The sequence below is a fragment of the Onychostoma macrolepis genome, chromosome 17, assembly GCF_012432095.1.
Source record: "Onychostoma macrolepis isolate SWU-2019 chromosome 17, ASM1243209v1, whole genome shotgun sequence".
Taxonomy (NCBI): domain Eukaryota; kingdom Metazoa; phylum Chordata; class Actinopteri; order Cypriniformes; family Cyprinidae; genus Onychostoma; species Onychostoma macrolepis.
The window spans coordinates 8,381,595-8,396,175 of NC_081171.1; the positions used below are offsets into that span (position 1 = coordinate 8,381,595).

General features: G+C 37.5%; 1 protein-coding gene across 4 annotated transcripts in view; it reads left to right on the forward strand.

The window, feature by feature from the left end:
- kif13ba (kinesin family member 13Ba) overlaps positions 1 to 11,382 on the forward strand; it is a 42,275-nt gene extending 30,893 nt beyond the window's left edge. The window contains exons 24-40 of one of the 4 annotated variants that reach the window (XM_058748738.1): positions 110 to 242; positions 563 to 709; positions 807 to 836; positions 1,144 to 1,243; positions 1,772 to 1,898; positions 2,202 to 2,257; positions 2,391 to 2,515; positions 2,604 to 2,780; positions 3,002 to 3,094; positions 3,647 to 3,802; positions 4,243 to 4,320; positions 4,434 to 4,487; positions 4,579 to 4,693; positions 5,162 to 5,295; positions 6,485 to 6,550; positions 6,818 to 7,009; positions 7,086 to 7,235. In XM_058748738.1, coding sequence (XP_058604721.1) covers positions 110 to 242; positions 563 to 709; positions 807 to 836; positions 1,144 to 1,243; positions 1,772 to 1,898; positions 2,202 to 2,257; positions 2,391 to 2,515; positions 2,604 to 2,780; positions 3,002 to 3,094; positions 3,647 to 3,802; positions 4,243 to 4,320; positions 4,434 to 4,487; positions 4,579 to 4,693; positions 5,162 to 5,295; positions 6,485 to 6,550; positions 6,818 to 7,009; positions 7,086 to 7,097 — 1,795 coding nt within the window. In that variant the 3' untranslated portion in view covers positions 7,098 to 7,235. Of the gene's footprint in view, positions 1 to 109; positions 243 to 562; positions 710 to 806; positions 837 to 1,143; positions 1,244 to 1,771; positions 1,899 to 2,201; positions 2,258 to 2,390; positions 2,516 to 2,603; positions 2,781 to 3,001; positions 3,095 to 3,646; positions 3,803 to 4,242; positions 4,321 to 4,433; positions 4,488 to 4,578; positions 4,694 to 5,161; positions 5,296 to 6,484; positions 6,551 to 6,817; positions 7,488 to 8,425 lie in introns of those variants that run through there. The other 3 variants (XM_058748735.1, XM_058748737.1, XM_058748736.1) reach the window with 3 other exon arrangements.
- Positions 11,383 to 14,581: the final 3,199 nt, after the last annotated feature.

Sequence of the window (14,581 nt, forward strand, 5' to 3'; positions counted from 1 at the left end):
CTGTAATTGTCCGATTATACTTTCAGTAATGTAGAGAACACTGGGGTGTCTTGCATCAAGTGATCTGCTTCCTGCTTTTCGGATTGGTTTGACTCTTCCGTGTCCTCAGGTGGAGCGAAGTAACACGCAAGTTGGAGATGTGGGTGCAGATTCTAGAGCTGAATGAGAATGGAGAGTACATGCCTGTGGAGGTGGTGCCGGCGCGAGATGTTCGCACGGGTGGCATCTTCCAGCTCAAACAGGTCAGACACTTCATGTTCCTGCATGCTTATTATAAATTACACCACTGTATGTCTGTTAGCCCACAACTGTCTATAGTTGTTTATTATGATTAGAATAAAGCATAGCACCTTGTGACCTGTTTTTAGTCACAGGTATAATACAGATGGTAACGAGGTGTTCTATTCTATAGCTGTTTTTGTTTTTGGTAGATTTATTTGACTCCTAGGCATGTGAACTCTGTATTTTACTTGTGCGCTGTTATTCTATCAACAGAGTTGTTTAACATTTCACTTTAGGGTTTTTGTCATGGGGTATTAACTGTTTTTGGTGTCTTTCTCAGGGCCAGTCTCGGCGGATTCAGGTGGAGGTGCGTTCAGTGCAGGACTCCGGCACAATGCCTTTGATAGCAGAGATCATTCTGGGAGTGTCCATCGGCTGTGTGGAGATCAGACAGGTGCAGATGACTAAAAACAACGAGCCACAAGAGGTAAACATTCTTTTTCACCTAAACATTTAGCATTTAGAAGGATGATGTCTGAATGTTGTCTGAGAGTCTATAACGTTTATATTGTTTTTGTTTTTAGGTTGAGGGCGATGAAATGGACAGTTATCAGGTATGTTTGGATGTCAATACATTTATGACAGGCTTTTAGTTGTTAATAAATGTAAGAAATTGATTATTATTATAAATGTTTCATATTATATTATATTTTTCATGCTGTTGTGGTGCTCCTGCTGAGATTCAGTTTTGAATCCAATCTGCGTCATTTCCTCGTCACATTCCTGTCTCTCCCTCCCACTTCTTTCCTGTCTTTCTCCTCTGTCTTGCCCATTAAAGACATAAAAAGCCTTTATTAGCAAAATAGAAATGGCCAAGCAATAGAAGCTTTTGTGTTTATGCATTTGTCCGTCATCCTGTAGGAGCAAGATCTGGAGCGTCTGCGGCGTCAGTGGCTCACTGCTCTCACTAAGAGACAAGAGTATCTGGACCAACATCTTCAGACGTTGGTCAGCAAAACGGGTAAAAACCAGATAGACACATGTACTTGTCTTAGCTCAGTAATGGACTACAAAATAGTGCTTTCCTCACTTTAGTTTGTTGCTAATTAGCTTTGGGGAGCTCGTGTCGCAGACTGATTAGATGTATAGCAGACAGAAGAAATGTGGATCTGATTTTGTATGTTGTTTCTGTTTGTACACATCATGCATTGGTCCAAAATCCCACATAGCTTCTTTTTGTTCCCTTGCCAGTCACAAAAAAAAAAAAAGCTAGGGAATTGACTGAATCAGATCTACACTGATTGGGCAGTGTTTTATCACTGCATGTCCACTTATCTTTTTTATTTTATTTTTTGGTTTGCTTAATGTTATTATAAGATCAAATAATGCTTTTATAGATAAATAGGGATGTATTTTAATTTTTATAAATTGTGTATATATAAATTTTCAAATTAATTATATTTATGTTGTAGGGACTCAACTGGAAATGGGTTTTGCTTAGCATGAAATTACAGAAATCACTGTTGACTAGTTTGCTCTCCATGACCAGATAAGTCTGAGGATGATGTGGAGAGGGAGGCCCAGCTGCTGGAGTGGCGTCTGACGCTCACAGAGGAGAGAAATGCAGTGATGGTGCCCTCTGCTGGCAGTGGAATACCAGGAGCTCCTGCTGAGTGGTACAGCACTGCTACAACCACTCCGAACTATTTGCATTTACACTGAACACTTAAATTATAAAATGTTATAACTGGTAAACACATTGTCTGTCAGAGGTTTGAATGATATTTAATGTCTATCCAGTTCTATGCAGTTAGCTTTTAAGACAGGTTGTTATAAACCTTAAATGATGTGTTTTAATAAATAATTTTTGGATTTGAGGCTTTGTTTGTTAAATGAATGTCAGCATCAGTTAAACATTTTTACAAATGTTTAGTCATGAGTATTTGGCCTTGGGTTGATTTTCATTTCTCTCTTGGCAGGGTACCAGTACCTGGAATGGAAACTCACATTCCAGTGCTCTTCCTCGACTTGAGTGGTATGTTTTTCTTGGCTGTTTAAAAACAGAAGTGCAATGTCCTCTGTGACCTTTCTTCCACTGCAAGCACGATTTATCTTTACATTCATTTTCACACTTGTTCATCCTGTGTTTCTCTTATTACTTCCTCTAGCTGATGACTTCAGCTCTCAGGAGAACCTAGACGTTCCCGAGGCGGGTGGCTGGGATGCCATGCTCAGCTCAGAAGATGAGGATGAATTTTTTGACCTTCAGATTGTCAAACACTATGATGGAGAGGTGAGAATATGAACTACGCACCCTCAGGGCTCTCAGAGGCTCCCTAATTGATTTTATAGGATTGTATTAAAAACCATTTTTATTTCAGGTGAAAGCCGAAGCTTCTTGGGACTCCACAGTTCATGAATGTCCACAGCTGAGTCGAGGTGCCGTCCCAGATCAGAGAGTATACTTGACCATCCGCACCATGGTGCAGCTCAGCCACCCTGCAGAGATGCAGCTAGTCCTGCGCAAACGCATCTGTGTGAACCTCACTGGACGACAGGTGCGGGATAGCCTACTTTGTATAACCTACACTATCATCAGAACTGTAGGAAAGTGTCTTTTTACACTTTTTACATACAGCTGTGCCAGAAATATTTGGTGCTATAAACTTTATACTTTTTTTTTTTTTTGGAATTTCAAGCTTTAGATATACTGTTAAAAAAAAAAAAAAAAATTATGATCTCTACATATTTAAAAAATTTTTTTTTTTTTTTTGAACAGGGTTTTGCTCAAAATTTCTTAAGGAGAATGTCCACCAGGAGCACTATTCCTGGCTGTGGAGTGACCTTTGAAGTCGTCTCCAACATCCCAGGGGTAAGCATACAATATCTGCTTTCAAAAATATATTTGTGTGGCTATGTAATGCATTATATGAATAATAAATAGAGCATAATCTGAATGATATGCGTTTTCAGTGACCAATGACAATATATAATAATTTCTCTTCAAATTCAGAATAGTTTGGTAACTAAAAAGATTAAATAAAAATAATAAAATCTAAATATTAGATGAAAAATTAAATGTTACTTTGGCAGCTAACTGAAATAAAATAAGTTTTAGCTAAAGTATTACAATTACTAGAACTGAAATAAAGTTAATACTACTAAAATAACACCAATTCAGAATAGAATTGTCAGTAGATTTTAGAACTGAAGCAAGGTGATAATATTGACTGATAATCTTAAAATATTAAATAATATAAATATTATTAGCTCATATGCATCACTGCAAAACTCTCAGCAATGCTTAAAGGCCGTTTTAGTTTGCTATTACCCAGAAGAAAGCTGCTCTGATAAAAATGCAAACCTGGTTTCTTGAGTTGGTTTGTTTACGAGCACCTGTCTCTCTCTCGGCTGTGTATGTCAGCAGGACGGTCAGAGCTTAGAGGACAGGGAGATGCTGGCCCGTGTGGCCGCCAGCGCTGAGAACCCCAAATCCTCAGACAACGAAGCTGCTATAGAGAAGTACCTGCGGAGCGTCCTGGCTGTGGAGAACATCCTCACACTGGACCGTCTGAGACAGGTCACACAGCTACCTTCATTAATATTATTTGATCTGATAAGATTGCATTTTTTGCATTTAATCCATTTGAGTACATAGTTTTTAATTTTAATCTGAATACTGGAAGACTGGCAGATGTAGTGATTCATTTTTCCTTTTAACTGATTCGCAAAGTGTTTGTAAATCACTTTGGGAGTAAAACAGAGGGGAGTCATATGTTAAGCACAAGACTTAACTCATTCTGTATAAACTTACACTGTTATACGCAGCAGTATTTTAATTAAAAACATATTTTACTCTATAAATGAAACATGAATGCTGCCAGTGCACTTTCCATTTTTATACGGTTCATTAAAACAAGCAGTCCTATGAATTATATCACAGACTTCACAGTGCTGTCTAGTTTTCACTCTCGAGTTCAGTTTTCATCATGTAAATCAGTTTTTTATCATTTGCTACAGGAGGTGGCAGTGAAGGAGCATTTGGCAGGTAAAGGCAAGGGCAGCAGACGCAGTCTCAGCTCTCCCAGCGTGCACCGGGTAAGTGCATCTGCAGCCTTAAAGTCATCTTAACAGACAGAAATGTTAAGAAAGCTCAGCATCATTGCAGCCTGGCACATTCTGTATTCACACATCACCTTTTCCTCCTCTAGTTATCTGGAAGCAGACAGGATCTGTCACTAAACTCAGTGCTGGATGACAACAAGGTAAGATTCTAGGGTGGAAATAAGACGCATGGTCCACCACAGGAAATGGGTCTTTTTATGTAACCTCTAATATTCAATTCGCTTATGTAAGAATCGATGGGAGAGTCAGCAGGATATCTTTGGGACATCCTCTCAGTTCAGCAAAACACTGCCACGACCATCCAGACCTCCTACACCACCTACACAGAATCAGGACCCAGAGCAAGGTACGACATAACTGTCACTCTTAAAAGAGTGCGCTACAGGTTGTGGACGGTTTAGTCTGCAATAAAATAATCTTCCTTTCTGTTTCCAGCATGACCCATTCTTTTTGACTGTCCTTTCAACTTTTAATTCTGTGCTCTCTACTGTAAATGTGGTTCATTTCTGCCTGAACTCTCATTTCTAACCTGTTTCATGAATTTAACAAACACTTATTACAGAGAAAATCCCTGTATCTTCATCAAGGGCACAATAATGCCAGTTCAAGCAGTTCTCCCAGTCTTGTTCGACTTCAACTTCTTTTCACCTTGTCTCTGTGATCTGTCAAAAAATGTCAGTGTGACATTTTTATGTGACTGTGACTTCATGCACTCCTTTTATATCTTTTCTACATCTGTCTCTATTTCACCACCGTTGTCGTCTTTCTCCACACCTCTACCTTGCTGTTTGCCTCCTTCCCAACCCGCCCACAGGTTTTTCAGGGCTTGCTGCTTCTTATATCTCCCCAGTCAAGGCCCTGGTTCCTCAGATGCCCAAGCTGCTCAAGTCCCTGTTCCCTGTACGCGATGACAAGAAAGATTTGAGACCTTCTCCACACTCCCAACAGGTCTGGTTTTCGACTTTTTAATTAGAAAACTATGCCTAAAAACTTTCTTCGTTCACCTGGGTGAGTCTCAGAAAAACTCTCAAGAAATGTCCAGGTCACATTTAACCCTAAAACCAAAAGGAAAAATTATTTTAAATTTTTTTTAACATTTTTAAAGTAATATATTAAATGTTGTCCAGTTATGTATATATCATGTAGGATTTGGGGGTAAAATGTGCTTAACTGTAGTTAATTAACCAATGAATTAATATATAAATTAATGTTATTTCTGAATGCATTTTTATGTTTTTTCTTGTCATTTTTTCCCACCTCTTTAGTTTTTCAAAGTATGTTCCCGTTACAAAGAACTCAAATTATTAAATTTATTCAAAAGACAAGCAATACCTATGCTTATAAACATTTCTGTATGTAAATTCCTGTCAATAGTAGTTCCGTGGGGTAATTTTAATGCATAAATGTAAAAAAAAAAGAAGAAAAAAAAAACTGATGTAGAGTATCAGTCATAAAAATAGCCATTTTAGCGCCTACAAAGCCTGTCAGAAATATGCTGCATTTAGATGACTAAATCATATGTGGTAATCAAAGAGGGATGCAAATCCTCTTGACGATTTAATTTGTCAATTTTAGATTCTAGCGTAATGTCGTTCTGTCTTCATGCCTCCTCATTTCCATATAGACAGAAATTCTATATGTTACTACATTGCCCATATACTGTATCTGTGATATATTATCCATCTCGTATGAGGAAAATTAAGTCTTTAAATTAAGCCTTATTGCTTGGTAGTGGACTTTTTTGTGAGAAAACAGGCTTTTTTGGTGTCCTCATTTTGTCAAAGTAAATCATGTCAGGGAAACCTGATTATATGTTAGGCAGGAGTCCATAGATAAACTCCAGTGTTTAATTTCCCCAAGATTAATTGTCAAGCCATACCCTTTCATCATATCTCCCAGCATGCTTTCGACGGAGGCGTAGAGGGAAAAAAATATGACAGTGATATTTCATCGTGTACATCACTCCTCCCCTGCACGCAGACTTTTGATCTGTCAGTACTTTAGATCAAACATAATCCAAAGGCTCCCGACATAAAAAATGAACTCGTGACACTTAAATCAAGCTTTGTGCCGCCTCTCTGAAAACCATTACTGAAATCGTAAAAACAAATTTAATACGTTCCATTCATCTCTCCAGCATATGCCACGAATAATGATGCAAACAGCCAACAACCCTGATGAAGGAAGAGTAAGAATAGAACCGGTAAGTAGATCTCCACTCTGATCTCATGCTCCATCTTTGGTGAAATTAAATAAATATGAATGATGAATTGGGTTACAGACTTGTATTTTGCAAAAGTATAGCCTAGGAAGATATTTTAAGAGCCCAGTCTTTCTCTCCTGCATGTGATGTAAATTGCATGCTATTAAATCTGTGGTTTTCCTAGCATGTGCTCTCTGTTTGAGAGTCAGATGATAGGTTGAGGTGTAGTTAAATGTTCCTTGTGGTTTTGGACATCCTTCCCCGTAGGTTGCAGTAATGGGGAAGAGTCCTGCTTCAGATGGGCCTGATGCCCCGTCCTCTATGCATGATCCGCATGACCTGCCCCTGAGCCCCATCAGCGAGGCCTCCAGTGGCTATTTTTCTACTAGCATCTCCACTGCCACCCTTTCCGACGTCTCCATAGCTTGCGGGGACCTTACCCCTACTCCCAATTCCCAAGTGGGTCCCGTAGCATCCAGACACGACAACGAAGACTGTCTACCGACCCCTGTTAATGCCTCTGTTGCTCCTGTAGAAGCTGGGCTAAGATCTGACAGGCCTAGAAAAGAGGAAGATACCCAGGCGGCCAACAGGAATGGTGTCACCACCTCTCAGCAGGAAGCACAGCTAAACGCAACCTCTCCCCTGGTGTTGAGTACCTCCACAGACAGCCCTTTCTCCCTCCAGAAGGTCAAAGCCAATGAACTCAGGTCTTTCAGTAACATTCTTGGAGATGGAAAAGCAACCACAACACAAACTAACAGCCTGGAGAAGCTAGAGATAACCTTTGAGGATGTGGAACCCAAGGAACTTGCTTGGCTCAAGGTGGGAGGGAGAGTCACTGTCGGATCCAACAAGTCTGGCACGGTCCGCTACATCGGCCCAACACACTTCTCAGAAGGCATCTGGGTCGGGGTCGAGTTGGACACTCCCTCAGGTGAGTTAGATCTTCCATCATTAAAGGGGTCATGAACTGCCTATATTTTGTACTGTTCTCTGAGGTCCACTTATAATGTTTGATGTTTTACATCAAAAATATAGTTTAGATGTAATAGGCTATTTTCTGTCCCGTTTTATCCCCCCTCATCAGAACGCTCTGTTTGAATAGGCGTGGAGGATTGTAGACTCGGAAGTAAACGCCCACTGCTGTGATTGGCTAACAGTTGTGTATGTTTGACAGCCTACATCCTTCACAGATGGATGCTGCTGTATTTTAGGTTTAAAAATGCATAAATGCTCAGTACATATCAAACGATCTGTAATAACAGACAACGCAATAGTGACCACATAATAAAAACAGTTACTCACACTTGCGTGTTGTGACATTACTGTCAGATCAAATATAGTTGACACAGCATTGTCTTTTAGTTTCAATCTTTCTGAAAATCCTGCGTCGAATTGTGCCTTGTTTGTTAACGAATCTGCAGTAAAATGAAGTGAACAAAGGACCAAGTTCTTACTCGTGCGGTCTGGCACTTCATTAAATATAAAGTTCATCAAAAACTTTTTGTTTCTGTGTAGACCTGCGTTTACCTCTATCATTATTTACACTGCATGTGTGAATTGGTGGGTGGGGCTGAACAGGCAGTGATGTAGAAGCAGGTGTTGATCATCTTCTGCAGAGACGGGGTTTAGCCAAGTGGCACATTCAACAACCTGTCATTTTGGCCTCAAAATAAGCTGTTTTTAGATTAATGAGAAAGTTGAGTTCTGAAACTGACAGAATGTTTTTATAGCACAAAGACCTCTTATATGTCAAAAGATCAAGGGAATTTTTATTTCTGTGTTCATGACCTCTTTAAGTTTTCTGAGACATTGACACCTTGGTGAGACCGATTTACCAACCTTGTTCGTTTTCTATCCTTTGTCCACTAGGTAAGAATGATGGTTCCATCGAGGGCCACCAGTACTTCCGATGCAACCTTGGTTATGGAGTGCTAGTCCGTCCAGATCGACTGACTCGACGGGAAGCTTCCAAAAGGCACACTGAGAATCGCCGCAGCGGGGAGTTCAGTCAGCAACTGAGGGGAGGAGCCGGCACTGCCATTCAGAAAGGAGAGAATCGCAAATCCTGGACCAGCTAATTGACAATGAGCTGAGCAGGACAGAGCCTCCAACATCTGAATCTATCCGCGGAGTTCAACTCCATCCATCACTGTGCTTGGGCTAATGGAGCATTCTGATACCCAACTTTGCATGGAGGTGGTACAACATTCCCTTACAAGCCCCTCTATCAGTTTCGGTGCTATGCTAATGTGTAGCATGTGGGAGTGCTATCAATTTTTAACATGCTGCTTCAGCTGTTCTCCTTGGTTTGAGGACTCAAGCAGGTCTCCTTGAGTTGAGCGTAAATGAATCTTCCGGGTCTTTGAGATCAACCCATCATTTTTGTTTGTGCCCTGGTTTTACCAAGAGTCCATTTTTGGACTTGATACTACAAATATTGCTTCATTTTATCTTCTCTGCACAGCCGGTTTTTAGTTTCCTGAATGTGCCTTTTAAGTCACCCCATCCCTCATTGCACCTTCGTAACACTAGTTAGAATGTGGTAAATGGTATGGTAGACATGTAAGAGATTATCTCAGGGATCCGATCAGAGTCATTGGATATGCCCAGTTGGGTTTGCAGCTGTAAGCCACTATCGGGGAGGGGTTGCATGTGTTTCGCCATAGGTGCCACCCTGAGCAGGTTCATGTAGGTTTTTGATAAAATACTGCTATTACTTGACCAGCGATTGGTCGGCTAAATCCACAACACGGGATATTTTATTTGGTTTGTTATCATTGGAAGAATTGCCTATCAGTATTTTAGGAGGAAACCACCTGCTTGGTGTGTATCCTTAATTGCACATGGTGAATTTTTAGACTTGACTGAATTGGCACATTCAGGTTTAATTGACTGGCTTAATTTTGATGATTGGACTGAAAAGAAAAAAAAAGTATTTTAACGTGGCTTATTTACAATCTGATGAGTTGGGGCACATTTAAGTAAGCAGCCTTTTAATTGGAATTGGGTTATTGAAACTACTTCAGCCTCAAATAACTTTGTGCTTACAATTTAAAGTAGCTCAGTTTGATTGGTTTCTAAATGACTGTCTTCCACAAGAAGGTCACCGTAAAAGCACATTCCAGTTTTGTGTATTGGACCAATTACTGGCAATACTTCATCTTATTTATTCAAATTAAAAGATCTAAAAGTAATTTCATTAAATATTTTTAGCATACTGTATAGGCAAAGCGGTCACATTTATATAGTTTTTTAATAAGGAGCATGATTTCATGCAGATATGACGCTTGTTCACATCATGATGGAGAAAAAGTGTTATTTCATTCCTTTTATATTCTATTCGTGGAAATCATCGTGTGATTTCTGAAGTCTAATGCAATATCAAATTATTAAAATATATTTTAATGGTTGTAGTTATGTAAATTGAATTTATTAAGTGTAAAAATCCCATGAATGGAAAATTAATTTGCACATTTGATTTATAGTAGATAGCTTATGTGCCCAAAGGGTACTTAGTTTTGTTGTAAATTAACTTTAAACTAACCGAAGATCCACTGTAAATCTGCTTTTCACTGGATTTGGTGCTCAAAAGTCAAAAACATTTCAAAATTTCCATCCGAGAAAACGCATTTCTCCACAGTTTGAAGTTGCCTTTAATTTTTTCCTTTATTGTGGTGTTGATGTTTGTGTTCAGTCAAAATTTGGTTAATTTGGTTTTTTTTAATGTATCTTGATCTGTGCCTCATTCATAATGAGAGAAAGAAAAAAAAAAACGCACACATGCAGCACGTCTTTGTTGCTTTGATTGGCAACAACGGCTTCAGACGGTAGGGTTTTAAGTCCTACTGGTCACATTAGTAACTAGTCATTCTTCAAGTATTAATTTAAAGGTAATAGATTGATTGCCTTTAGAATGACAAGTCTCTACTAAGTTAATACATTTCTGTTGTAGCAATAACGTTAAAAGTGCTTGTAGGAATTTGATGGTTCATTGTTTTGAACCTAACGAGTTACTTTAAAAAGAGAGGGGAAATGAACTTATTGAAGATATTTTCAGTAAGCTGATCTCCACGGCCCAACATTTCAGTCATAGATGCTTTTAACTAGATGTGTACTAGGTGTTTTTGTTTTTAAGTGCAATTTACCATTTTTCTTCACTAAAACAGTTGAATGCACCCCTACATCAATTCTGTTCAACGTCAGCAAGTCTGCACAGTAGCAGTAATGACACCTTGATCTGTCATAAATGGCATTGATCCAGAGCCATATCTGAGCAAGCACACAGTGGCCTTTTGAAGTCAAATACTATATACAGGTGTGGAGACTCATGCTTTCCTCCTTTTTGAAATCCTTCCCATTAAGGGCATCAGGAGAAAGAGGTTTTGAAGGAAGCTTTGGACCCTGCTGTTTACACAGATGTCAGATGAAGCTCTTGGCAGGAAGTTGCTGCTCTACTTTTGTAGTTTTTTTTTCTTTTCTTTTCTCTTTTTTTTTTTTTTCTTTTTCCCTTCCCTTTTTGTGAGCAGTGAGTGGACGACTCCATCTTTCACCACTAGTCTGTGCCTCGTCCTGATGATTTTATGTCATGAAAGTTGTCCCGATATGGAGCGTTTGAACCCAGAATATACGTGTGTTTGTGTGTTTTGTATATAGTTGCATCTTGAGAGTTCAATCTGAGCACAAGGCTGGGTTTGATTAATTTAATTATCTGCAATTCTATGCTGATATCCAAAGAATAATCATGTATAATAATTCATTTATAATTTCTTTTATATTGACTGTACAATAATCTGGCTGTAAAGAAAAATAAAAAGTGAACTGATTTACACATTTGTCATTTAGTGTGTTTTAGGGGTTCCAGTCTTGGCTTGCTTTACCTTGACTTTAAGGGGAGAAAATATTATTCAAGTACACTGTAATAAAAAAAAATTGAGAGAATTTAAAAGATTAAGGCAGCCAGCTTCAGCAGATTTTTGAGTTTTTTTAACTTATTTTTGTAGGAGATTTGAGTTCAACTTTTTGTTGTATAAACTGAATACAAGAAGTTGAGAGAACTCAAAAATCTGCTGAAGCTGACTGCCTTAATCTTAAATTTTTTTTTTTTTTTTTTTTTTTTACAGTGTACCCATGTTCAAATTTTGACTTCTTTTTAATTGTCATTTGGTTTTCTTTCAAACAAACTGACAGCCAATTATTTTTTTCTGCATGGAAAAGAGCAGCTGCACACATTAAATTGTCTTCAGTCTTCAAATAACAATCCTACAATTCCAGAATTAGGAATATTCAGAGTTTGCACTATTTAATAATTCTGAAGTGATGTATGAAAAGTAAGATCAGACAGTGTCTTTCAGCTCATTAAGTTTTTATTCTCTAGAAGGTACAGTTCTAAAATAAAAACAACTTAAAAACAAAGTTTGAAAATGAACAAAAGTGTCAAAACAAAACTTAAAAAAGTAACAAAGCATATGCGTTTTATACTACATATTAATTACAGAACAGTCTACTGTCCAAAAAAGGCACTAAATTCCGTAATAAGAGATACATGATTAGACTATTTCAAGTTAATACAACAGTGATATATTTTGAATTTTTTATACTCATAGAATATATTTATATATATTTAATATATTCACATATTGAACATGGACAGATTAAAAACACAGTCGAAGTGTTCCCTCATTCTTTCACGACAGACTTCTGTTCCAAACACATTCCAACACTAGCTTAATAAAGACTTCTGGGTAACTGACTGGGCACTAATCCATCATCACATCGTGCCTCAATACTGTTTCTAAGAAAGCGTTTACTGAGGGACTCTGCGTTAGTAAGATTGGACCGTCTGTATCCTATAATAAAATATACAAGACTACATGATTGCTGTGCAAGCTTATGATACTTTATGCTCAAATTTGGGTTGGCAACGCCAGCTGACTTAAAACATTTCGAGGACAATTCTACACTTTTCTTAGCTGAAAGTATGATTGGCAGTTTGCAATACTGTTCATTGTCTCGCTATAATAGCTTCTAATATTCTGAGTGAGGTTTAATGAAAAACTCTGAAATACAAAACAGAGACCGGGGCTAGTTGTCACATAGGGAAATCGTCACAAGGATTATATTTCAGTAATTACAAAAAAAATAAAAATAATTTTTTTTTTTCGCATTCATATGTCAATATCTTTTCTAATAGCTGCTGAATGCAATAAAACCAAATTTGCATTACAATTATATAATGAAAACGGATTTAAACAGATATAAAACTTATTTTTCTGATTCAGAATTCAGTTGGAGAACTGTAATTTCATTTAATTTATTTTTACTGATTATATATATTCATATAAGAAAGTGGATATAAACTTAGATTCAATTTTTAAAAGTATTTTTGGTTCAAAATTCAGGTTTGGGCAAGTTGTCAAGTTTTATGTGTTGTAGTTTTGTATAATTCATTACAACTTACTTTAGCCAAAGCTAATCAAATTTGATTACAATTTTTATTTTTCTCCTGTAAAGCCAAGTCAATAATAATATATTTTAAATACAGATATGTATTTGCAATAATTATATATATATATATATATATATATATATATATATATTAAACGTGATGTTTAATATTATCTTTTAGAGAGTCTATATAAGTGTTGTTTTCTCAAATCTGTTTCTACACAGCAGGTTACCAATGTGACTAGCACTGCTAGAGTCCGTAAGGTTTGATTCTATATACAGTAACAATCATTGCACACTGTCAAATATTCACTGATGTAAAAAAAATGTGCAAAATAGCCCCGGTCACCCTTACAAAGGAACAGATTGTACTTGATCTAATTCAACCAAATTACAAGGCATAACTAGAGAAACAAATAAAGTCTCATTTGACAGATTTATCTGCTTAGCAGAATTTCCTAAAGCGAGAAATTTCATTTCCAATTAATATTCTCTCCTAACATACAATATTCTTTTGATACATACAGTATTTTATCAGATAGACTTGGTACATTTATGTTAAGCTTATGTCGATTTATGGAGTAAATGTATCTAGGAATATTAACGTTAACTTAAAACAGCGTCATCAACAGTTAATTTTCACAGAAATGACGTGTTGACAGATTTTACACATTCTGTAATTTAAGTGCTTAAAAATACTTGCATTAAGGCTGAAGCCCATGTTCAAAATTCACGTTCGGCTGCGAGCTTGTTCGTTAGCTAGTGGCGATCTCATCGACTGAAATCTAACGCTCAATAGGAACAAAGGTGTGTTGATGAGTTGAAATGGTATTTCAGACATTCTGAGAGAACTTTTGAAGCAGCTGATACTTTTCACAGGTTTGTCATCTGATAGCTATTTTGATACGTCTAAAAAAAGCTTATTTGTGACTGCAATGATGTGCATTACACACAGAAAGCAGCTTCCTAAAAGGCAAAGAGGAAAGACTGTAAAAGGTGGGAGAGGGCATGTGGTTAGTATCTCCTTTCCTTTTTTAAAACAAGCACCATATTTCAATTCTGAAGCACAAATAAAAATAACCTGAACTAGTCCATCCCTCTGATGTTCTTTCTTTGAAACAGTACCAGATAAATGAAAAAAAAAACATATATATGTAGGTTGGGGTAAAGAACCCAAAGCACCATAACCCTCCCCCTTAAAGTGACATTTTATGATTATTCAACAAAAAACAAACAAGCAATTACATGGGATGGGATATTTATTAGAGTGGTTAAATCCACTTTAATTTCGGAAATAACGGTTATTAATCCCCATGGAAGGGACTTTAGCTATCATTACTTTCCAGAGAAAACCCCATATTTGGACACGTGGGCAAACACCAACAGGTTTTTTTGTACTGGAACGTCATCACCCTGATTGTCAAGTGTTTTCCCGTTCGCTGAGACAAAGAAATTCCCAATGCTACAACATTTTCCAGCCGCGTGCTGCTGAAACGTTTGCACAGTTATTGGCTGAGTAGAACACTTTGAGGTTATATACGTTCAAATAAACGGCTGTTGTCTGATTGCTTTTAGAGAGGC